The 24,994-nt window shown below is 56.5% G+C and overlaps 3 protein-coding genes across 7 annotated transcripts in view; 2 read left to right on the plus strand and 1 right to left on the minus strand.

Moving 5' to 3' along the window:
* The first annotated feature begins 668 nt into the window (after positions 1-668).
* LOC137314979 (proteinase-activated receptor 1-like) lies at positions 669-9,939 on the plus strand. Its single transcript, XM_067979946.1, has 2 exons — positions 669-762; positions 6,566-9,939. Exons 1-2 carry the CDS (start codon positions 684-686, stop codon positions 7,513-7,515), a joined length of 1,029 nt encoding a protein of 342 aa, XP_067836047.1. The 5' UTR covers positions 669-683; the 3' UTR covers positions 7,516-9,939.
* Positions 9,940-10,173: 234 nt separating this feature from the next.
* Positions 10,174-19,620, plus strand: LOC137314974 (chymotrypsin-like elastase family member 2A). Its single transcript, XM_067979931.1, has 5 exons — positions 10,174-10,246; positions 13,172-13,370; positions 15,241-15,506; positions 16,712-16,854; positions 19,309-19,620. Exons 1-5 carry the CDS (start codon positions 10,174-10,176, stop codon positions 19,618-19,620), a joined length of 993 nt encoding a protein of 330 aa, XP_067836032.1.
* A 1,272-nt stretch (positions 19,621-20,892) lies between these two features.
* LOC137314976 (cyclic AMP-dependent transcription factor ATF-1-like) overlaps positions 20,893-24,994 on the minus strand; it is a 32,998-nt gene continuing 28,896 nt past the window's right edge. For all 5 annotated transcript variants that reach the window (XM_067979935.1, XM_067979936.1, XM_067979937.1 and 2 more), the window contains 2 exons: positions 23,682-23,841; positions 20,893-21,998 (listed from right to left, as the gene is read on the minus strand). In XM_067979935.1, the coding sequence (XP_067836036.1) occupies positions 21,854-21,998; positions 23,682-23,841 (305 nt within the window). In that variant the 3' untranslated portion in view covers positions 20,893-21,853. The remainder of the gene's footprint in view (positions 21,999-23,681; positions 23,842-24,994) is intronic.

Consider the following 24,994-nt stretch of genomic DNA (forward strand, 5'->3'; position numbering starts at 1 on the left):
ACTCTCCAGTGGCTGGAGTCATACCTAGCACAAAGGAAGATGGTAGTGGTTGTTGGAGGCCAATCATCTCAGCCCCCAGGACGTTGCTGCAGGAGTTCCTCAGGGCAGTGTCCTAGGCCCAACCATCTTCAGCTGCTTCATCAATGACCTTCCCTCCATCATAAGGTCAGAAATGGGGATGTTCGCTGACGATTGCACAGTGTTCAGTTCCATTCGCAACCCATCAGATAATGAAGCAGTCCGAGCCCGCATGCAGCAAGACCTGGACAATATCCAGGCTTGGGCTGATAAGTGGCAAGTAACATTCGCGCCAGATAAGTGCCAGGCAATGACCATCTCCAACAAGAGAGAGTCCAACCACCTCCCCTTGACATTCAACGGCATTACCATCGCCGAATCCCCCACCATCAACATCCTGGGGGTCACCATTGACCAGAAACTTAACTGGACCAGCCACATAAATACCGTGCTGACTGCAGCAGATCGGAGGCCGGGTATTCTGCGGCGAGTTTTAAAAAAAAGATGACTCACTTGTCATCTTCCTTTGCCTGTTAAGGATTTCGATACCACTGAAACACTCGATTGGTTCTGTGCCTTATCTGATATTGTTCATTTTTGCAACATTTGCGAATTCAGGAAACATAAGGCGTTAAGACACAGGAGCAGAATTATCTCAGCGAGCGATGGCTTTCACATACCAGCTCCTCATTGTCAGCCTGGTGTGGACCAGCCTCCTCACAGACAACCAGACCGGCTATGAAGGTACATTTTAAAAACAATAAAACGTACACAGCAGAAGAATTTTTATTCGCAATGTTGAACTTGTGACTTTGAAATTTGAAGATTTTATATTTGCGATTAAGGTCAAATAATATTTGGAGGGAACAGCTTCGTCTGGGTGAACTCGAGTTGGGTTTGACTGACTTGTACTTGAATTTGCGGGGTGGCTATAATCAGATCGGGCCTATTATTGGGCGCGGGGAGTGTGACCCGCCATTGCCCCCTCCGTCCAATGGCCCCCTGCGCAGGCAGGACCAGACTTTTGTCGAGCCTGAAGACTTACCTGCGATCTGCGTTCCGAAGCAGCGAGGGGTTCGATGCAATTCGCATTGCCGCCAGCCCCAATCTCTTAAAGGGACGATGTCTCTTAAAGGTAGCCGGTACCTGCTGCTTGCTGAAAATAACTGCCCGCTGTCCGCTCGGAGCCTGAATGGAGATCAGACATCGCGCACGCGAGGTAACAGATGCAGCTCCATATACCCGCCTTAGCCCCATATCCCTTCATACCCTTGGTTCACAGAAATCTATCAATCTCAGATTTAACACTCACGGGTGAGCTGGCATCAACTGCCGTCTGCCGAAGAGCGTTCCAAACGTCTCCCATCCTTTGCGTGTAGAAGCATTTCCCAACTTCACTCCCGCACGTCCTGTCTCTAAATGTCAGGCGATGTCCCCGTGTCCTAGTATTGGAGGCTAGGAGACCTCCAGAGACAGTCACAAATGTCTCGGCAGCCAGAAGCAATAATCCAGCCGCTAACCTGTAAATCCTGCACGGTCCCTGTAAACAGCGCCGATGGGGGGGTTCCTCCAGACACTCTTGGACACGTCCGGACGGTCGGGGGTTAAGACTGTGCGTTGAGTTGAGCGTTAAGTCCCAAAATGGCGTCCATCGCTTTAAATCAGCCTCGCACCATTTCCTCCCCGCTCCACATGCAGCCGGCGTTCCGTATCTGCGCCCGGGCCAACTCCCACGCCAAGATGGCGTCCGGCGCGCGTCACTTTGGGGACGTGCGTGCGCAGCCAGGGCGCCATCTTCAATTTAGCGGCCAGAGTGTTTAAAGCCGCCATCGTACTGGGGCAAAGTGTGTTGGGGTTCCAACTACTGCGAATCAACGGGCAGTATAACTGGGGGGGGTGGAGTTGGATTCGGATCCAATCCCTGAGCAATTTAAAGCCGGGCGGCGTGTGACCCGCTGCTCGTCCCCACTCTGAGTAGGGTATAACTCCAGTCCAGTGTGGAGCAGTGCTCCAAATCTCCCCTGTTGGATCCCTGGGGACTTGATAGACTGGGCAGCGAGTTTCCCGATTTTGAGGAAGCCAGCACTGTCACGGTCCTGTTCAAACCTTGCCCAGTGAAGCTGCAGCTTGCAGACTTTCCTTTAGCGGCTAACGAATTGACAGCAATTTATCTGAGTATCTGAACTCTCTCAACTTCAGAACGCGTCACAGAATGTTCCACCAGAATGACGGCAGCACGGAACATGAGGACAAGACGACTCTTAAAAATAAAACGGGGGGGAATGATTATTAAAAACGAATGAATTTGCCTGAAGCGCAACGCGCACCCAGCACCCGGAACAAAACAGGAGGCAATAATTTATAGCGGGATGTGGTAGGGATAACTGAAACATGGCTACAGAAAGAACAGGATCGGCAATTAAATATTTAGAAAGGGTGGGGTGGGGGAGGAAGGAGGCGGGGTAGCTGTATTAATTAGAAGCAACGTCAAAGGCAATTTAAAGAAAGGGACGTAACAACATTAAGATAGAAACAGAATCCATATGGATTGAGGCAAAGGACAAGAGGGGTTCGGTCAGGTCAATCGGGATATTCTACAGACCACCTAACAGTGGAAGGGAGGCTGAGGATGAAATATGGAGACAAATTTACAAAAGATATCGAATCATAATCACGGGGGATTTCAACTACCTCAAATAACCGGGAGAGAAGGGGGTTCAGGGAATGGAGTTTTTCACTTGGAGCACTGTGCACAGTTCTGGTCTCCATATACCTTGGTTAGACCACACTTGGAGCACTGTGCACAGTTCTGGTCTCCATATACCTTGGTTAGACCACACTCGGAGCACTGTGCACAGTTCTGGTCTCCATATACCTTGGTTAGACCACACTTGGAGCACTGTGCACAGTTCTGGTCTCCATATACCTGGGTTAGACCACACTTGGAGCACTGTGCACAGTTCTGGTCTCCATATACCTTGGTTAGACCACACTCGGAGCACTGTGCACAGTTCTGGTCTCCATATACCTGGGTTAGACCACACTTGGAGCACTGTGCACAGTTCTGGTCTCCATATACCTTGGTTAGACCACACTGGGAGCACTGTGCACAGTTCTGGTCTCCATATACCTTGGTTAGACCACACTTGGAGCACTGTGCACAGTTCTGGTCTCCATATACCTTGGTTAGACCACACTTGGAGCACTGTGTACAGTTCTGGTCTCCATATACCTGGGTTAGACCACACTGGGAGCACTGTGCACAGTTCTGGTCTCCATATACCTGGGTTAGACCACACTTGGAGCACTGTGCACAGTTCTGGTCTCCATATACCTGGGTTAGACCACACTCGGAGCACTGTGCACAGTTCTGGTCTCCGTATACCTTGGTTAGACCACACTTGGAGCACTGTGCACAGTTCTGGTCTCCATATACCTGGGTTAGACCACACTTGGAGCACTGTGCACAGTTCTGGTCTCCATATACCTGGGTTAGACCACACTTGGAGCACTGTGCACAGTTCTGGTCTCCATATACCTTGGTTAGACCACACTCGGAGCACTGTGCACAGTTCTGGTCTCCATATACCTGGGTTAGACCACACTTGGAGCACTGTGCACAGTTCTGGTCTCCATATACCTGGGTTAGACCACACTTGGAGCACTGTGCACAGTTCTGGTCTCCATATACCTTGGTTAGACCACACTCGGAGCACTGTGCACAGTTCTGGTCTCCATATACCTGGGTTAGACCACACTTGGAGCATTGTGTACAGTTCTGGTCTCCATATACCTTGGTTAGACCACACTCGGAGCACTGTGTACAGTTCTGGTCTCCATATACCTTGGTTAGACCACACTTGGAGCACTGTGTACAGTTCTGGTCTCCATGTACCTTGGTTAGACCACACTTGGAGCACTGTGCACAGTTCTGGTCTCCATATACCTTGGTTAGACCCCACTTGGAGCACTGTGTACAGTTCTGGTCTCCATATACCTTGGTTAGACCACACTTGGAGCATTGTGTACAGTTCTGGTCTCCATATACCTTGGTTAGACCACACTCGGAGCACTGTGTACAGTTCTGGTCTCCATATACCTTGGTTAGACCACACTTGGAGCACTGTGTACAGTTCTGGTCTCCATGTACCTTGGTTAGACCACACTTGGAGCATTGTGTACAGTTCTGGTCTCCATATACCTTGGTTAGACCACACTTGGAGCACTGTGCGCAGTTCTGGTCTCCATATACCTTGGTTAGAACACACTTGGAGCACTGTGCGCAGTTCTGGTCTCCATATACCTTGGTTAGAACACACTGGGAGCACTGTGCACAGTTCTGGTCTCCATATACCTGGGTTAGACCACACTCGGAGCACTGTGCACAGTTCTGGTCTCCATATACCTGGGTTAGACCACACTCGGAGCACTGTGCACAGTTCTGGTCTCCATGTACCTTGGTTAGACCACACTTGGAGCACTGTGCACAGTTCTGGTCTCCATGTACCTGGGTTAGACCACACTTGGAACATTGTGTACAGTTCTGGTCTCCATATACCTTGGTTAGACCACACTTGGAGCATTGTGTACAGTTCTGGTCTCCATATACCTTGGTTAGACCACACTTGGAGCACTGTGCACAGTTCTGGTCTCCATGTACCTTGGTTAGACCACACTCGGAGCACTGTGCGCAGTTCTGGTCTCCATATACCTTGGTTAGAACACACTCGGAGCACTGTGCACAGTTCTGGTCTCCATGTACCTTGGTTAGACCACACTTGGAGCACTGTGCACAGTTCTGGTCTCCATGTACCTGGGTTAGACCACACTCGGAGCACTGTGCACAGTTCTGGTCTCCATATACCTGGGTTAGACCACACTCGGAGCACTGTGCACAGTTCTGGTCTCCATGTACCTTGGTTAGACCACACTTGGAGCACTGTGCACAGTTCTGGTCTCCATGTACCTGGGTTAGACCACACTTGGAGCATTGTGTACAGTTCTGGTCTCCATATACCTTGGTCAGACCACACTTGGAGCATTGTGTACAGTTCTGGTCTCCATATACCTTGGTTAGACCACACTTGGAGCACTGTGCACAGTTCTGGTCTCCATGTACCTTGGTTAGACCACACTCGGAGCACTGTGCGCAGTTCTGGTCTCCATATACCTTGGTTAGAACACACTCGGAGCACTGTGCACAGTTCTGGTCTCCATGTACCTTGGTTAGACCACACTTGGAGCACTGTGCACAGTTCTGGTCTCCATGTACCTGGGTTAGACCACACTTGGAGCACGGTGCACAGTTCTGGTCTCCATATACCTGGGTTAGACCACACTCGGAGCACTGTGCACAGTTCTGGTCTCCATATACCTGGGTTAGACCACACTTGGAGCACTGTGCACAGTTCTGGTCTCCATATACCTGGGTTAGACCACACTTGGAGCACTGTGCACAGTTCTGGTCTCCATATACCTGGGTTAGACCACACTTGGAGCACTGTGCACAGTTCTGGTCTCCATATACCTGGGTTAGACCACACTTGGAGCACTGTGCACAGTTCTGGTCTCCATATACCTGGGTTAGACCACACTTGGAGCACTGTGCACAGTTCTGGTCTCCATGTACCTTGGTTAGACCACACTTGGAGCACTGTGCACAGTTCTGGTCTCCATGTACCTTGGTTAGACCACACTTGGAGCACTGTGCACAGTTCTGGTCTCCATATACCTGGGTTGGACCACACTTGGAGCACTGTGCACAGTTCTGGTCTCCATATACCTTGGTTAGACCACACTTGGAGCACTGTGCACAGTTCTGATCTCCATATACCTTGGTTAGACCACACTTGGAGCACTGTGCACAGTTCTGGTCTCCATATACCTTGGTTAGACCACACTTGGAGCACTGTGCACAGTTCTGGTCTCCATATACCTTGGTTAGACCACACTTGGAGCACTGTGCACAGTTCTGGTCTCTATATTATAGAAAGGATGTAGAGGCACTGGGGAAGTGCAAAAAAGATTTACAAGGATGATACCAGAACTGAGAGGATGTGCTTATCAGGAAAGACTGATGGGTGACCTGATAGATGAAAGGGTTTCGATAGGGTAAACATAAAGAAGATGTTTCCACTTGTGGGGGAGACCAGAACTAGGGGGCCATAAATATAAGATAGTCGCTAATAAATCCAATCGGGAATTCAGGAGAAACTTCTTCACCCAGAGAGCGGTGAGAATGTGGAACTCACTCCCACATGGAGTGGTCGAGGGGAATAGTGGAGATGGATTTAAGGGGAAGCCGGATAAACACATGAGGGAGAAAGGAATAGAAGGATATGGTGATAGGGTGAGATGGAGTAGGGAGGGAGGAGGCTCGTGTGGAGCATCAACACCGGGATAGACCAGTTGGGCCGAATGGCCTGTTTTTGTGCTGTAAACTCGACGTAACTCAATGTGAAGACTGCAAATTGGTTTTAAAGGCTCTCAGACAACTAACCGTTCATTTCCTTTCTCATTTTATGTCCTGGCTCTGCGCTGATCACAGATTCCTATGATACATCGAGAGAGGGATTAACTGCCCAGGTTGCAATTTTCACGGAAAGATTGTTCTCCATGAAGTTTGTGACCGTGGTTTTGCCTTCGATACTGCTGGTGATTTGTGTTGTCGGCGTCTCGGCTAACTTTCTGGCTTTATTAATACTGTTTAACATGAATAAGAATCCCACTGTTATTTTCATGACGAACGTGGCCATGTCTGACCTGCTCCTCGTGCTGGAGCTCCCCTTAATGATCGCCTATCGGTTCCTGCACAACAGCTGGACATTTGGACCTTTCCTCTGCTACGCCTTTGTTTACTCGTTCTTTGTCAATATGCACGTTTCGAACTTGTTACTCACCGTCATAAGCGCCGACCGCTACCTGGGTATAGTGCATCCGTTGTCGGCCCGTCTGTGGAGGACGAGCAGATACGCCGCAGCGCTGTGCGTCCTGGTGTGGGTCACGGTGATTGTGGTGGACTCCCCCCTGCTCTCGATCAGTCAGACGTTTGAAACCCGGGGCACGAACCGCACCATGTGCATGGATATCACCTCTTACGCCGACGGGGAGAAGCCGTACCACCATTACATGGTGATGGTGGTCTCTTTCTTCCTCCTTCCATTCTGCGTCATTGTATTCTCCCACAGCAGCATCATCAGACACCTGAGAACCTCCGACAGCCCAGGCACGGGGGCCAGGAAACACCGGGCCATCGTGATGGGGGCTGTCGTGATGGCGATCCTGACCCTGAGCTTTGCGCCCACCCTCATCGTTTTCCTGGCCGCAGTCTCCGAAATCGTTTTCTCACTCCCAAACGCCTTCCACGTCCTGTTTGTGATGAGCCAGTGGTTCAGTTTCTTCAACTGTTGCCTGAATCCTTTCATCTACTATTTCGCGTGCGGCCCTTTCAGATCCAGGCTGAGAAAGTTGCTTTGCGGGAGGAAATTCTCTGGTTGAAGCTCAGGTTCGCGAGATTTGGGGGGCAGGGAGGGGGGTAATCATTCATCCTGAGCCCAATTCACAACTTACCTGAGTTTACTGGTGGGGCGAAAAAACTTTTTTTCGCCCCCTCGGGACGTCCCGAAACTTTCCACACCCGAAGGAGTAGTTTATTTTTTTGAAGTGCGGTCACTGTTGTGATGTAGGAAACGCGGCAGGCGATTTGCGCACAGCAAGATCCCACAAACAGCGACGTGATCAGTGACCCAGATCATCTGTTTTTTTTTTTACTGAGGTTGGGTCGAGGGATAAATATCGGCCCCCAGGACACCGAGGAGAACTCCCCCCGCCCCCGCCCTGCTCTTCTTCGAAATAGCGGCCGTGGGATCTTTTACGTCCACCCGAGAGGGGCAGACGGGGCCTCGGTTTAATGTCTCATCCGAAAGACGGCCCCTCCGACAGTGCGGCGCTCCCTCAGTACCGACCCTCCGACAGTGCGGCGCTCCCTCAGTACCGACCCTCCGACAGTGCGGCGCTCCCTCAGTACCGACCCTCAGACAGTGCGGCCCTCCCTCAGTACCGACCCTCCGACAGTGCGGCGCTCCCTCAGTACCGACCCTCAGACAGTGCGGCCCTCCCTCGGTACCGACCCTCCGACAGTGCGGCGCTCCCTCGGTACTGACCCTCCGACAGTGCGGCGCTCCCTCGGTACCGACCCTCAGACAGTGCGGCGCTCCCTCGGTACCGACCCTCAGACAGTGCGGCGCTCCCTCGGTACCGACCCTCAGACAGTGCGGCCCTCCCTCGGTACCGACCCTCCGACAGTGCGGCGCTCCCTCGGTACCGACCCTCTGACAGTGCGGCGCTCCCTCAGTACCGACCCTCTGACAGTGCGGCGCTCCCTCAGTACCGACCCTCTGACAGTGCGGCGCTCCCTCAGTACCGACCCTCCGACAGTGCGGCGCTCCCTCAGTACCGACCCTCCGACAGTGCGACGCTCCCTCAGTACCGACCCTCCGACAGGGCGGCGCTCCCTCAGTACCGACCCTCCGACAGTGCGGCGCTCCCTCGGTACCGACCCTCCGACGGCGCGGCGCTCCCTCGGTACCGACCCTCCGACAGCGCGGCGCTCCCTCGGTACCGACCCTCCGACGGCGCGGCGCTCCCTCGGTACCGACCCTCCGACGCCGACCCTCCGACGGCGCGGCGCTCCCTCAGTACCGACCCTCTGACGGCGCGGCGCTCCCTCGGTACCGACCCTCCGACGGCGCGGCGCTCCCTCGGTACCGACCCTCCGACGCCGACCCTCCGACGGCGCGGCGCTCCCTCAGTACTGACCCTCCGACAGTGCGGCACTCCCTCGGTACGGACCCTCCGACGGCGCGGCGCTCCCTCGGTTCCGACCCTCCGACGGCGCTGCCCTCCCTCGGTACCGACCCTCCGACGGCGCGGCGCTCCCTCGGTACCGACCCTCCGACGGCGCGGCGCTCCCTCGGTACCGACCCTCCGACGGCGCGGCGCTCCCTCGGTACTGCCCCTCCGACAGTGCGGCGCTCCCTCGGTACCGACCCTCCGACAGTGCGGCGCTCCCTCGGTACCGACCCTCCGACGGCGCGGCGCTCCCTCGGTACCGACCCTCCGACGGCGCGGCGCTCCCTCGGTACCGACGGCGCGGCGCTCCCTCGGTACCGACCCTCCGACGGCGCGGCGCTCCCTCGGTACCGACCCCCCGACGGCGCGGCGCTCCCTCGGTACCGACCCCCCGACGGCGCGGCGCTCCCTCGGTACCGACCCCCCGACGGCGCGGCGCTCCCTCGGTACCGACCCTCCGACGGCGCGGCGCTCCCTCGGTACCGACCCCCCGACGGCGCGGCGCTCCCTCGGTACCGACCCCCCGACGGCGCGGCGCTCCCTCGGTACCGACCCCCCGACGGCGCGGCGCTCCCTCGGTACCGACCCTCCGACGGCGCGGCGCTCCCTCGGTACCGACCCTCAGACGGCGCGGCGCTCCCTCGGTACCGACCCCCCCGACGGCGCGGCGCTCCCTCGGTACCGACCCTCCGACGGCGCGGCGCTCCCTCGGTACCGACCCTCAGACGGCGCGGCGCTCCCTCGGTACCGACCCCCCGACGGCGCGGCGCTCCCTCGGTACCGACCCCCCGACGGCGCGGCGCTCCCTCGGTACCGACCCTCCGACGGCGCGGCGCTCCCTCGGTGGGCGGTGTAAATTATTCCCTTGTGTTGTTCAGCCGCCTGTGAATCATCGCAGACAACACACTGATGTCACACAGGGCGGGACAGTCAGCAGCTGGCTGGTGAGGGCCTGAAGCAGAGCGGAGACGCCCCATGTGTCCGGCTAACCTGCCCTCTCTGCATGGTATTGGGATGATCTCATCGCTTGCCTCTTGTGTATAATAAAGATTCTTTGTGAGACAGTGAAAACATGCCTGTGAATGTTAATTTAATGGCCTGGACTTGGTTTTACAGCCTTGCTGCCTGCTCATGGCTCGGAGTCTGCTTTAGCCTGATTTGTGGATTGCCCTGTTAACAGCTCAGGGTCTCACCTAGATTTCGTATCATGTGCGTCAGAGCTCCCCGGGGGAGCTGGGTGTAAAAAGGGCAGGGGGGGTGGGGAGGGCGGGAGCAGGAGCACGAGCAGGGGGGGGGTCTCGAGAAATGGAGCTGGGCAGGGCGTTACTGCTGTTGGCCTGTGTCGGCTGGCTGACAGCGTCCGGGGCAAGAGTTGGAGGTAAGGCATCGGGAACCCGGCGCCCGCCTTTTGACTGTACCAGCTCCCTCGCTGCGTCACGCAGGCAGGCGGGGCTCGGGGTTCGCCTCGTGCTGGCCGGCCGAGACCTGCGGCAGCTGCTTTACATTTTTTTGCTCGGGGAACGTTGGCATCGCTGGCGAGGCCGGCATTTAATCGCCCGGCCCTGGTCGGCCCCCCTTCTCACCGCCACCTTCTCGAACCGCTGCAGTCCGTGCGGTGAGGGTTCTCCCACGGTCGGGAGTTCCAGGATCTTGACCCAGCGACGACGACGGAACGGCCGATATATTTCCAAAGCCCTCGGAGAGGGGGCAGGAGGAGATTTACCAGGACGGTCCCAGGGATGAGGGGACTTCAGTTACGCGGAGAGACCGGAGAAGCTGGGGGTTGTTCTCCTGAGAGCAGAGAGGGTTAAGGGGGAGGTTTAATGGAGGGGTTCAGAATTTTAGGAGGGGGTTTTGATCGAGTCGATGGGGAGAGACCGTCTCCAGTGGCAGGAGGGTCGGGGACCAGAGGACACGGATTTAAGATAATTCATAAAAGGACCAGGGGAGATGAGGAGAATGTTTTTTTAAGAACATAAGAAATAGGAGCAGGAGCAGGCCATTCGGCCCCTCGAGCCTGCCCCGCCGTTCAATCAGATCATGGCCGACCTTCGACCTCAACTCCACTTTCCCGCCCGATCCCCGTATCCCTCGATTCCCCCCTCGAGTCCAAAAATCCATCGATCTCAGCCTTGAATATATTCAACGACTCAGCATCCACAGCCCTCTGGGGTAGAGAATTCCAAAGATTCACAACCCTCTGAGTGAAGAAATTCCCCCTCATCTCAGTCCTAAACGGCCGACCCCTTACCCTGAGACTATGCCCCCGAGTTCTGGACTCTCCAGCCAGGGGGAAGCAGCCTCTCGGCATCTACCCTGTCAAGCCCCCCTCAGAATCCTATATGTTTCAATGAGATCCCCTCTCATTCTTCGAAACTCCAGAGAGTATGGGCCCATTCTACTCAATCTCTCCTCATGGGACAACCCTCTCATCCCAGGAATCAATCTAGTGAACCTTCGTTGCACCCCCTCTAAGGCGAGTCTATCCTTCCTTAGATAAGGAGACCAAAACTGTACACAGTGCTCCAGGTGAGGTCTCACTAAAGCCCTGTACAATTGTAGTAAGACTTCCTTACTCTTGGACTCCAACTTTCCCCAGTGAGTTGTGATGATCTGGAACGCTCTGCCTGAAAGGACGGTGGGAGCAGATTCAATAGTAACTTTCAGAAGGGAATCGGATAAATACTTGAAAAGGAAAAAGTTTTCAGGGCTCTGGGGGGAAAGGGGCAGGAGGAGTGGGACTGATTGGATATCTCTTTCAAAGAGCCAGCACAGGCACAACGGGCAGAATGGCCTCCTTCTGCGCTATGCGATTCTGTAACACGTCCAAGTTGGGCTGGTGAGTGGCTGTTTTCGAGTTTCCTTCGGTGTTTCCCGACGTTTCCCCCTCCGTGATATCCATCCCTAAACTGACCATCCCAACTTGGGCATGCTATAGTATCGTACAGCACAGGAGGAGGCCATTCAGCCCATCGAGCCTGATTCCGGCCTCTGGTAAAAGTTGCAAGCGGCTGTAAAAATTCGCCCTCGCTCTAAAATACCTCAAGACGGGGCGAGTGGGGGGGGGGCAGAGGAGAGCGTGTTTTTTTTTTCCCCCTCTTTCTCCCGTCCCCTCCTGAAGGCGCTGATATTTCCTGGCCCATGGTCGCGGAGGGCACTGGCTACCCACCGGCAGCTTGGCTCAGCGGCCAATTCCGGGCCAGCTTCCCACGTCGGGGGGCCGGCGGGCCTCCTGCTTCGTCGGGGACCCAGCGCCGGGGAGTGAGGGCGGGGGTCGGTACAGAAGGGGAGGGAATCATTAACGATCGGGCTCGGGCACCTGCCACAGCATAACGGGGGCTCCCAGGGTGTGCAGACGTTGGAAGTCGAGGGGGGCGGGGGGGGGGGTGGGGGGGGGGGAGGGGGGAGGGGGGAGTTGGGCCAAGCGCCCCGCTGCACATTTAAGACTGGAATCCTCCTGCTCTCCCTCTCTCATCCGCTGGGATCGCACTGGGGGGAGCCAACAGCCCGGCCTAACCTTAAAATCAGAGTCGGGGTTCGTGAGATTCAGCAGGGTGCAGAGTGACGGGCACCGGAGCGGATTCTGCCCTCGCCTGAATCGAGCCCTTTGCGCCAGGGGTCGGGCGGTGCCTGGTCCGCACTGACCGTGACTGGACGACCGGTGAACGTGGACACTGACCGAGGGCGGGCTGGGATTTCGCCGCGGTGGCACGCCAGCCAGAGTGGGCAACAAAGACAAAGTGTATTCATGACAGCACCTTTTAACGTAGTAAAACACCCCAAGGCGCTTCACAGGAGCGTAAAGCAGACAATTAATTTAACACCGAGCCACAGAAGGAGATATTAGGGACAGGTGACCAAAAGCTCGGCCAAAGAGGGAGGTTTTAAGGAGCGTCTTAAAGGAGGAGAGAGAGAGAGAGAGGCGGAGAGGTTTAGGGAGGGAATTCCAGAGCTCGGGGCCCCGGGCAGCTGAAGGCACGGCCGCCAATGGTGGGAGCGATGGAAATCGGGGGGGACGGGCAAGAGGCCAGAATCGGAGGGACGCAGAGATCTGAGGGTCGTAGGGGCCGGAGGAGGTTACAGAGATAGGGAGAGGGGGACGAGGAGGCCATGGAGGGGATTTGAACAGGAGGATTAGAATTTTAAATTTGAGGAGTTGGCAGATCGGGAGCTAACGGGGGTCAGCGAGCGCAGGGTGGGTGAGGGGAGAAGCTGGGATTAATAACAATCGATGTTTACGGGCGAGGTGTCAAAGCTAACTGGTGCGTCGTGTTTCAAACGGCTCCTCATCATGTCTCCTCAGGCTGCGGAACGCGCCCGCTGATGAGCACTCCTGTCCCGTCTCGAGTGGTTGGCGGACGAGACGCCCTGCCCGGTGCCTGGCCCTGGCAGGTCAGCATTCAGTTCCATTATCGTGGAACAAACTGGCACATTTGTGGAGGGATAATAATCGACACCCGCTGGGTTCTCACAGCTGCACATTGCTTCTTGAACCAGAAGACGTGAGTGCCAAATAAAAGTTTCCTTGCTGATCTCTTCAGGCCCATCCCATCCACTCCCTACGCAGCCTCCCCTCTGAGTCAGACAGCTGTGGACTTAAGCCCCATAATCCAGGCTGACACTCGGAGGGGGCGGGAGCGAGGGAGCGCCGCACTGACGGAGGGGGCGGGAGCGAGGGAGCGCCGCACTGACGGAGGGGCGGGAGCGAGGGAGCGCCGCACTGACGGAGGGGGCGGGAGCGAGGGAGCGCCGCACTGACGGAGGGGCGGGAGCGAGGGAGCGCCGCACTGACGGAGGGGGCGGGAGCGAGGGAGCGCCGCACTGACGGAGGGGGCGGGTACCGAGGGAGCGCCGCACTGACGGAGGGGGCGGGAGCGAGGGAGCGCCGCACTGACGGAGGGGCGGTCTTTCGGATGAGACATTAAACCGAGGCCCCCCCGCTCTGCCCCTCTCAGGTGGATGTAAAAGATCCCACGGCCGCTATTGGAAAAAGAGCAGGGTGGGGGGGCGGGGGGAGTTCTCCCCGGTGTCCTGGGGCCGATATTTATCCCTCAACCAACATCACTAAAAACAAATGATCTGGTCATTTATCACATTGCTGTTTGTGGGATCTTGCTGTGCGACAATTGGCTGCGTTTCCTACATTACAGCAGCGACTACACTTCGAAAGTACTTGATTGGCTGTAAAGCGCTTTGGGACGTCCTGAGGTGAAGGTGCTGTATCACTGACTGTCTTTCTTTCTTTCTTTCAATTCTTCCCCATGGAACCCCCTCCTACCCTCGCACTTCCCCTCCTGCAATCTACAAAATCTCTCGGGACCGCAAGCTCGACCTCACCTCGTTTCTCCACAATTTACCTCCTCCTCCTCCTCTTCCCCGCTGTTTCTCTGGCAGGGTGGGAGACCCCGGCTCTATCCCGCTGTCTAGCCGCACTCATAAGGAACGGCCGTTGGGGAGGGGTCCTAGGTGGGGAGGGGTCCTAGGTGGGGAGGGGTCCTAGGTGGGGAGGGGTCCTAGGTGGGGAGGGGTCCTAGGTGGGGAGGCTACAGGCGCTCGTGGAATTGTACCCCAGCGAGAGAAAGCACCATCTCTCTCTCTCTCTCTCTCTGTGTAACCTCCTCCAGCCCCTACGCGATCTCTGCGCTCCTCCAATTCTGGCGCCTCGCGCATCCCCCCCCTCCCCCCGGGTTTACTTTGCCCCAACCACTGGGGGCCGCGCCTTCAGCAGTCTGGACCCTCAGCTCTGGAATTCCCTCCCTAAACCTCACCGCCTCTCTCTCATTCTTTAAGGATGTTCCCAAGGATGGGTGAGACTGGAACGAGGGGGCGTAATCTTAGAATAAGTTGGCTGCTCTTTCAAAACTGAGATGAGGAGAAACTTCTTCACTCGGAGGGTGGTCGGTCTGTGGAATTTGCTGCCCCAGGAAGCTACATCATTAAATAAATTTTAAACAGAAATAGACAGTTTCCTAGAAGTAAAGGGAATTAGGGGTTACGGGGAGCGGGCAGGAAATTGGACATGAATTTAGATTTGAGGTTAGGATCAGATCGGCCGTGATCTTATTGAATGGCGGAGCAGGCTCGAGGGGCCGATTGGCCTCCTCCTGCTCCTATTTCTTATGTTAAGACGCTCCTTAAAACCTACCCCTTTGACCAAGTCATCGGCCACCTCTCCTAACACCTCCTTATGTGGCTCGGTCAAATTGTCTGATTTACGCTCCTGTGAAGTGCCTTGGGGACGTTTTACTGCGTTAATGGCACTGTGTAAATGGGAGTTGTTGTGCAGGAGAGTCAGGGAGGAAACTTACAGACCTCCCCCTACTCGAAAGCAACCATTGATTCTCAGTTTGACTTCTCCCCCCCCCCTCCTAGGATTGCTCAATTGTGGGCGGTGGTGATAGGGTTACACCAGAAAACACAATTCAGTGCACACACCAGGATCGTGAAGGTGAAAAGGATCATCGTTCACGACCAATTCCACTCCGACACACTGAACAACGACATCGCCCTGCTGCAGCTGCAAAAGGAGATTGTGTACAGCGATTACGTGCAGCCAATCTGCGTGCCAATTAATAGCTCCCTAGCGGCTGACGTAAATCTGTGCTTCATCAGCGGCTGGGGCGCCCTTGAAGTTGACGGTAGGTGACCCACCCTTGAAACAGTAGGCTTAGCATTCTTTTTAAAATCATCAAAGGGTCTTGAGAGTTTTGTTCCCTCGCGGATATGTTCTATGCGCTTTTCAACCCCCTTCGAATCACATTCAGGGACTGATAACTTGCGCCTCTGAGTGGCAAGGTCGTGGGCTTCGAGTCAGAAACCTTTTCCACTGGGCAGAGACTTGGGCACATAATCCAGGCTGACACTCCCAGGGCCGTCACCGAGGGAGCGTTGCACTGTCGGAGGTGCCGTCTTTCGGATGAGACGTTAAACCGAGGACAACGTCTGCCCCCTCATCCCGTGGACATTATTTGAAGAGCAGGGGGTGTTCCCCCCCGGTGTCCGAAGCACTATTTATCCCTCAAACATCATCAATTAAAAAAAAACCCAGCTGATCTGGTCATTAACACATTGCTATCTGTGCGTAAATCGGCTGCCGCGTTTCCCTACAACAGTAGCTACACTTCAAAAGTACTTAATTGGCTGTTATGCGCTCTGTTAGGTCGTGGAAGGTGCTGTATAAATGCAGGTCCTCTGTTAATTATGTGTAAAACAAGCTACTTGGTGCTGTGGGTAATCTCCCTGCCACACACACACACTGCAAGGGGCCGACCTGCCAGCAACAACAGACTGCTGTGCGTCATTGCCAATTTAAAACCAAGACCCAAGTCCGCCACCCAATACCGCGTCGAGTTAGCTGAGCCTGGATGAAAATTATGAGGGGTTTTGATGGAGTAAAGAAGGAGAAACTGTTTCCAGTGGCAGGAGGGTCGGTAACCAGAGGACACAGACTTAAGGTAATTGGCAAAAGAACCAGAGGGGGAGGTGAGACTTTTTTTTTTAAAAGCAGCGAGTTGTTATGACCTGGAATGCGCTGCAGCAGATTCAATAGTAACTGTCAAAAGGGAATCGGATATATACTGGAAGTGGGACTAATCGAAGAGCCAGCACGGGCATGATGGGCCAAACGGCCTGTTTCGTATGACGGAGGAGGGCTCTGCGGTCAGGAAAGAAACTGACCAGAAATCCAACTCCTGATCCCGTTGTGGGGCAGTGCCTAGCGCTGGTGGAGCTGTGCACCAGCCAGCAGCTAACACCCCTTGGGAAAGAGGGCAGAAAAACCAGAGAGAGAGAGAAAAAAAATAAAAACTCGGTCTGTCTTCTCATTATTTTTACTTCTGCTCAGGGCCGGCTTCGGACATCTTGCAGGAAGCGGAGGTGAACCTGATCCCCACCAAAGTCTGCAATCAGCGAGCCTGGTACGACGGGATAATCACGCACAACATGCAGTGTGCCGGCTTCGAGGAGGGGGCTGTCGACAGCTGTCAGGTAGCGTCCATATAAGGCGGCGGTACAGTGCAGCGGTTACTGCCCCAGCCCCACTCAAACCACAGGCCCTGCGTCCAAATCCCGCCGCCTCAAATTGAACTCTCAAAATGAGATCGAGGAATGGGCAGGCCGGCACCAGCAACGCTAACCAGGGAAGCAGAGAACCGAGGCTCTTGAGTGAAGGGGGGGGAGCCTGCTGCCCCCCGACCTCCAGGCTCGACTATTCCACTGCTCTCCCATCTTCTGCCCTCCGTAAACCTCAGCTCATCCAAAACTCTGCTGCCCCCCCGTATCCTAACTCGCACCGATTCCCGTTCGCTCCCACTGTGCTCGCTGACCGACACTGGCTCCCGGAACACCTCGATTTTAAAATTCACAATCCTCGTGTTCAAATCCCCTCCATGGCCCTGCCTCACCACCACCTCCTTTCCCCACCCCATCTCTGCAACCTCCTCCAGCCACAGTATCAGTGTATTACAGCACAGAAGGAGGCCATTTGGCCCATCGTGCCTGTGCCAGCTCTTTTGTGAGCTATCCAATTAGTCCCATTCCCCTGCTCTTTCCCCGGTAAATTTTTTCCTTTTATCCAATTCCCATTTGAAAGTTATTATTGAATCTGCTTCCTCCACCCTTTCAGGCAGCTCATCACAACTCACTGCATTAAAAAAGTTTCACGTCGTCTCTGGTTACCGACCCTTCTGCCACTGGAAAGTTTCTCTTTATTTACTCTTATCAAAACCCTTCATGATTTTCAACACCTCCATCAAATCTCCTCTTAACCTTCTCTGCTCTGACGAGAACAACCCCAGCTTCTCCACATGACTTAAGTCCCTCATCCCTGGTACCATTCTAGTAAATCTAACCCCTGCACTCTCTCCAAGGCCTTCACGTCCTTCCTAACCTGTGGCGTCCAGGATCGAACGCCATACTCCAGCTGGGGCTTAACCAGTGCTTTGTAAAGGTTTAGCATAACTTCCTTGCTTTTGCACTATATGCCTTTATTAATAAAGCCCAGGATCCCATATGCTTTTTTAACTGCTTTCTGAACCTGTCCTGCCACCTTCAAAGATTTGTATACACACACTCTCTAGTCTGTCTGTTCCTGCACTCCCTTTAAAATTGTACCATTTAGTTTATATTGCCTCTCCTCGTTCTTCCTACCAAAATGCATCAGTTCACACTTCTCTGCGTTAAATTGCATCTGCCATGTTGTCTGCCCATTTCACCAGTCTGTCTATATCCACCTGAGGTCTGTTACTATCCTCCACATTGTTTACTACATTCCTAAGTTTTGTGTCATCTGCAAACTTTGAAATTGTGCCCTGTACACCCAAGTCCAGGTCATTAATATATTATCCAAAAGAGCAATAGTCCTAATAGCGACCCCGAGGGAACACCACTGTATACTTCCCTCCAGTCTGAAAGACAACTGTTCACTACTCTCTGCTTTCTGTCCCGTAGCCAATTTTGTATCCCCGCTCCCACTGTCCCTTTAATCCCATGGGCCTCCGAGATCTCTGCACTCCTCCAATCCTGGCCTCTTGTGCGCCCCCCAAATTTCCTTCACCCCATTGTTGGCAGCCGTGCCTTCAGCTGCCAAGGCCCATAGCTCTGGAATTCCCTCCGCCTCTTCACCTGCCTTAAAACCTCACTCTCTGACCGAGCTTTTGGTCTCCAGTGCCTGGTATCTCCGTACGTGATGGAACCAGAACTGAAGTTATAAACTACCAGGAAAGACTGAGGCTCTTTTCTCTAGAAAAAAAAAGAGAAGGCTGAGGGGTGACCTGATGGAGGTCTTGAAAATTACGAAGGGGTTCGACAAGGCAGACGTAGAGATGTTTCCACTTGTGTGGGGGGAGATCGGAACTAGGGGGCCATAAGATAGTCACTAATAAATCCAATAGTGAATTCAGGAGAAACTTCTTTACCCAGAGAGCGGTGAGAATGTGGAACTCGCTCCCACATGGAGTGGGTGAGGCGAATACGGTAGATGGGTTTAAGGGGGAAGCTGGATAAACACAGGAGGGGGAAAGGAATAGAAGGATATGGTGATAGGGTGGAGATGAAGTAGGGGAGGGAGGAGGCTCGTGTGGAGCAGAAACAGACCCGTTGGGCCGAATGGCCTGTTTCCGCGCTGTAAATTCCATGCAGAAATACGACGTCGATTTCCCCTTCTCTGCCTCCGGGGGACGGGGTGGGGGGGGGGGGACGGGGGGAGAAACGGTCTGTCTTCCCGCGAGCAGCTCTCCAGAGGGTCAGTGCTTTGGGCAAGGTGCAGCCAATCGATACCCTACCTTTCCAAGGAGCATCGCAAGCGGTACCCAGGCCTGCTGCTCCCCTCCCTCACGAGAGGGGGGGTTCGGCATAGACAGCGAGAGGACGTTAAAATGCAAACGCTAATCTTCGCTCATTCTATTTTTTTTTTATGTATATATAAACAAAACAACTCTGCAGGGGGACAGCGGGGGGCCGCTGCAGTGCTTCGATTACGTCGACGGCCGGTTTTACGTGATGGGGGTGTCGAGCTTCGGGGTGCACTGCGGGCTGCCGCTGAAGGTGGGGGTGTACACTCGCATCTTGCGATACCAAGACTGGATGGACGGAGTCAAGGCCCAGAACGGGGGGGGACGCGCGGAGCCCACTCTGCTGGGTTCTACTCGCCCTGGCGCTGGCGACTGCCGACTGGTGACGCCGTCTCCGAGGGCACGCGCAACCCGTGGGCCGGCCGGCCCCCCCCGCCAATCGCTCGGCGCTGTGGATACTTAATAAATTGGATTACTTACCCGCTCTCTCAATTTAGGGACGGACGGACGCTGACCTACGTCCTTAACTTATTAAATGACGGGGCAAGGACCAGCGCGTTACCCACCTGTAAAGCCACCTACCTGCTATGTGACGTGATCTCCGCCCGGGTCCAGCTCTCTCTCGACGGCGCGCAGAGAGTCAGCGCGCACACAGAACTATTCGTGCTCCGTAGAAACATCCTCTCCCTCCCTCCCTCCCTCCCCGAGTGTTGTCTCCTGCGCGGATGCACGTCCGTGGGGCACCAGGTTTCGCCCGCTAACTCGCCTCCCTGCCACCCCCCCCCCCTCCCCGCCAGTGCCCGTTCCTCACGAGACTCAGCAAACCATGTGTCTGCTGGAGGGGGGGGGGGGCAAAACGGTCGAGCCCACCCTGATCCTCCACGCACCCGCCGCGCAGCGGGCGTCGTCACACCCTCTGTACAACAGGCCCCCACGACCAATCCCTAACCTCCTCTGCTCCTGGGAATACAGCCCCAGTTTATCATCAACTATCCCCTCGCCCCGGGCATCGTCCGAGTTCGTGGAATCTTACACAAGGCGGCCGTTCGGCCCATCGTGCCTGTGCCGGCTCTTTGAAGGAGCTGTTCAGTTAGTCCCACAGCCTCCCCCCGCTCCTGCTCTTTCCCCACAACCCTGCAAATTTCTCCCCTCCGAGTATTTATCCAATTCCCTTTATGACTGAATCTGCTCCCACCGCCCTTTCAGGCAGCGCGTTCCAGATCAGAACACTCTGCATAAAAAATCTCCCCTCACCTCCCCCCCCCCCCCCCGCCCCCGCCCCCTCCTCTCTGGTTCTTTCGCCAATTATCTTAAACCCGTGCCCTCTGGTCACCGACCCCTCCTGCCAGTTGGAAACGGTTTCTCCCCATCGACTCTATCGAAACCCCTCGTGATTTTGATCTCCCCCCTTAACCTTCTCTGCTCCAGGGAGAACAGCCCCAGCTTCTCCAGTCTCTCCGCATAACCGAGGTTCCCCCATCCCTGGCGCCGTTCTGGTAAACCTCCCCTGCAGCCTCTCCGAGGGCCCTGACCGTCCTTCCTAAAGCGGGGTGCCCAGAATTGGACACAGTAATACTCCAAGCCGGGGCCCGAACCAGCGGGGCGTAAAGGGTTCCAGCAATAACCGCCTTGCCGACTGGCAAAGCGTACACCCCCAGCTCCTCTGGCGTCGCTGGGCAGGAAACCCGCGCCACCCCTCCAGCCTACCAGTGACCCACGCGCACATACACTGCTGCACCTTCTTAAAAATTTAATACAAAGTACTGCCCGTGTGCTTTCGGGCCAGACCAATGTAAAAGCCATGTACGAAATCCGGGGCTGTCTCCCACTGAGAAATGCTCCCACTGAACAGTAACATCTGATTCCATTCTTGAGAAACCGCGTCAGACAACGGGAGCGTAGCTCCGTACAATATCGTGTGTATATATATATAAAAAAAAAGGAAGAGAGAACCAAAAAAAAAAAAACAACACGCACGCACGCACCCCTCTAGAAGTGAGCTAGGAATGTATATTAAAGCCACCGTCGGTCGTTGGTGTCAGCCTCAACTCCCAGCTCCGGGTAACCGTCAAAAAAAAAAAAAACGAAGAGTCACCCCCGGAGGCAGGAACGACGTCAGATCCGGGTAACGGGGGCGGGGCCGAGGGTCGCCGACGGGGCCCGGGATCGTCCGAGATAAAGAATTTTTAAAAAAAAGTTTCAGGTCCCCCTCCGCCGCCGCCGCAGCCCCCCGCCACCACCAGAGGCGACCGGCGAGACGCCGGCTAAGTGCTGAAAAGTTTCCACGGGGCTCGACGCGCGGCTGCGCGCCGGACGGGCGGGGCCGCGGAGGATTCATCCACGAGGATCGGCCCTGCCGGGGGGTCGGGTCGGCCGGACGAGTCCCTTCCGCCAAGTCGGATGCCCAGTCTCTCTCTCTCCTCTCTCTCTCTCTCTCTCTCTCTCTCCCCCGTGGGCGTCCGTCACTCGCAGACTGCTGACGGGGCCCTCGCCCGCCGCCTCCTCCTCCTCCTCCTCCTCGTGTGAGATAAGTTCGTCAAATTCATGCAAGGAAAGGGTTACAGAATTCATATCCGCTGCTTTCCCCCCGCCACTTCCAGCCGTCGCATATTAAATTACAGATAAAAATTCTCCCTCCCTCCCCACTTCAGTCTATTAGTCCACAGGACTCATGTTTTGAAGAGTTTATGACAGCGTTAGACTGTCTTGTGACAGTAAAGGTCCTTTAGGGTCTTCAGTTCCTCGATTAGCGTCTTGTTCTGATTTTCCAGTACCGCGACACGATTCTCCAGGCATTTGACGTACTCTTTCTTCTTCCTGCGGCATTCGCGTGCAGCTTCCCTGAAACCAGACACAAGCATTTATCTGCGAGGGACGCAATTGTCCTGGGCCAGGTCACTCCGTGTCCAGGCTGCCGGGGCCGCAGGCTTCGTATACTGGAGCTCACCGCGCGGGTTTGGGAGATTAGAACAGAGGGCATTCTGCCTCTCTTCCACAGAGCTGTCAACGCAAAGGGCCTTCACATCGATTCCTGCTGCGGGGGTGGGGGTCCCTGGGAGCCCGTCCGTACTTACAGGGGTGGGGGGGGTCCCTGGAAGTGTGTCGGTATTTGCGGGGGGTCCCCGCGAGCGCGCCCGTATTCACGGGGGCGGGGGGTCCCCGCGAGCGCGCCCGTATTCACGGGGGCGGGGGGGTCCCCGCGAGCGCGCCCGTATTCACGGGGGCGGGGGGTCCCCGCGAGCGCGCCCGTATTCACAGGGGCGGGGGGTCCCCGCGAGCGCGCCCGTATTCACAGGGGCGGGGGGTCCCCGCGAGCGCGCCCGTATTCACGGGGGCGGGGGGTCCCCGCGAGCGCGCCCGTATTCACGGGGGCGGGGGGTCCCCGCGAGCGCGCCCGTATTCACGGGGGCGGGGGGTCCCCGCGAGCACGCCCGTATTCACAGGGGGGGTGTCCCAGCGAACGTGCCCGTATTCACAGGGGGGGTGTCCCAGCGAACGCGCCCGTATTCACAGGGGGGGTGTCCCAGCGAACGTGCCCGTATTCACAGGGGGGGGTGTCCCAGCGAACGTGCCCGTATTCACAGGGGGGGTGTCCCAGCGAACGTGCCCGTATTCACAGGGGGGGTGTCCCAGCGAACGTGCCCGTATTCACAGGGGGGGTGTCCCAGCGAACGTGCCCGTATTCACAGGGGGGGTGTCCCAGCGAACGTGCCCGTATTCACAGGGGGGGTGTCCCAGCGAACGTGCCCGTATTCACAGGGGTGGTCCCAGCGAGTGCGCCCGTATTCACGGGGGGGGGGGGGTTCCCGCGAGCGCGCCCGTATTCACAGGGGTGGTCCCAGCGAGTGCGCCCGTATTCACGGGGGGGGGGGGGGGGGGGGTTTCCCGCGAGCGCGCCCGTATTCACAGGGGTGGTCCCAGCGAGTGCGCCCGTATTCACGGGGGGCTCCCGCGAGCGCGCCCGTACTCACAGGGCGGGGGGTCCCCGCGAGTGCGCCCGTACTCACAGGGCGGGGGGTTCCCGCGAGCGCGCCCGTATTCACAGGGGGGGTTCCCGCGAGCGCGCCCGTATTCACAGGGGGGGTCCCCACGAGTGCGCCCGTATTCACAGGGGGGGTCCCCACGAGTGCGCCCGTATTCACAGGGGGGGGGCTCCAGCGAGCGTGCCCGTACTCACAGGGCGGGGGGTCCCCACGAGCGCGCCCGTATTCACAGGGCGGGGGGTCCCCACGAGCGCGCCCGTATTCACAGGGGGCTCCCGCGAGCGTGCCCGTACTCACGGGGCGGGGGGTCCCCGCGAGCGCGCCCGTATTCACAGGGAGGGGGGTCCCCGCGAGCGCGCCCGTATTCACAGGGGGGGGGGTCCCCGCGAGCGTGCCCGTACTCGCAGGGCGGGGGGGGGGGGTGTTCCCGCGAGCGCGCCCGTACTCACGGGGTGCTGATGACTGAAAGCGGCCGGATTCTTACATCACGAGCAGACGAGCAGACAGAGACAGAGACAGAGACAGGGGCAAGGCTGCTCACCTGTTTTTCATTAGTCTGATCTCCCGTTTCAAGGTTGCGTCTTCCGTCTTGGTGGACTGGGGTTGGAGGGTGACCGGCGACGACATCATCACCGTCTGCGGGAGCGCGTTGGTGGTGGGAGTGGTGCGGATCTGGTACGTCTGCACGTCACCCGAGGCAGCTGGCGGGCGGAGAGAACCCAAAGAGAATCTCGTGTCACAAACGTCCGCCAGAGACATTAACCGCGTGCTGCTAATGCAAGCGGACGACACTCGCGCGGTCCGGCAGAGCGGGGAAGATTCGAAAGATCGTGCGCTGATGCACGGCAACTTTCACCACCTCAGGACGTCCCAAAGCGCTTTACGGCCAACGAAGGACCTTTTTTTTTTTGAAGTGTTCGTCACTGTTGTGATTTAGGGAAACGCGGCAGTCAATTTGTGCACAGCAAGATCCCACAAACAGCAATGCGGTATATGACCGGACAATCTGTTTTTAGTGACGTTGGTTGAGGGATAAATATCGGCCCCGGGACACCGGGGAGAACTCCCCCCGCCCCCCCCCCCCCCCCCCCCCCACCCTGCTCTTCGAATAGTGGGATCTTTTACATCCACCCGAGAAGGCAGTGCGGCGCTCCCTCAGCACCGACCCTCCGACAGTGCGGCGCTCCCTCAGCACCGACCCTCCGACAGTGCGGCGCTCCCTCAGCACCGACCCTCCGACAGTGCGGCGCTCCCTCAGCACCGACCCTCCGACAGTGCGGCGCTCCCTCAGTACTGACCCTCCGACAGTGCGGCGCTCCCTCAGCACCGACCCTCCGACAGTGCGGCGCTCCCTCAGCACCGACCCTCCGACAGTGCGGCGCTCCCTCAGTACTGACCCTCCGACAGTGCGGCGCTCCCTCAGTACTGACCCTCCGACAGCGCGGCGCTCCCTCAGTACCGACCCTCCGACGGCGCGGCGCTCCCTCAGATCTGCACTGGAGTGTCAGCCTAGATTACTTGCTCAAGTCTCTGGAGTGGGGGTTCGCACCCACGACCTTCTGACTCGCAAATGGGATTGGGAATGATACACACGAGAAGTCTCCATCTTAAATACCGGTTGGCTGTATGTGTGCAGTGGAACAACAGCCCCACCAGAATCTACCCACCCTCGCCCCCACCCACCCACTAACTCAGGCAGTTTGCAAACCCTGGCGTCCCGGTCAATCCAGAGCGGGGTTCAGACCCCGACTCCCGTCAATCGCAGAGACCGTGCCCCCCCGAGCACCTGCACTGGTTTAACCCCCAATCCAGGGCGCAGTCACTTCCTGTCCTAATGCTGTCTGCTGCCCTGCC

The sequence above is a fragment of the Heptranchias perlo genome, unplaced genomic scaffold, assembly GCF_035084215.1.
Source record: "Heptranchias perlo isolate sHepPer1 unplaced genomic scaffold, sHepPer1.hap1 HAP1_SCAFFOLD_528, whole genome shotgun sequence".
NCBI classification, from domain to species: domain Eukaryota; kingdom Metazoa; phylum Chordata; class Chondrichthyes; order Hexanchiformes; family Hexanchidae; genus Heptranchias; species Heptranchias perlo.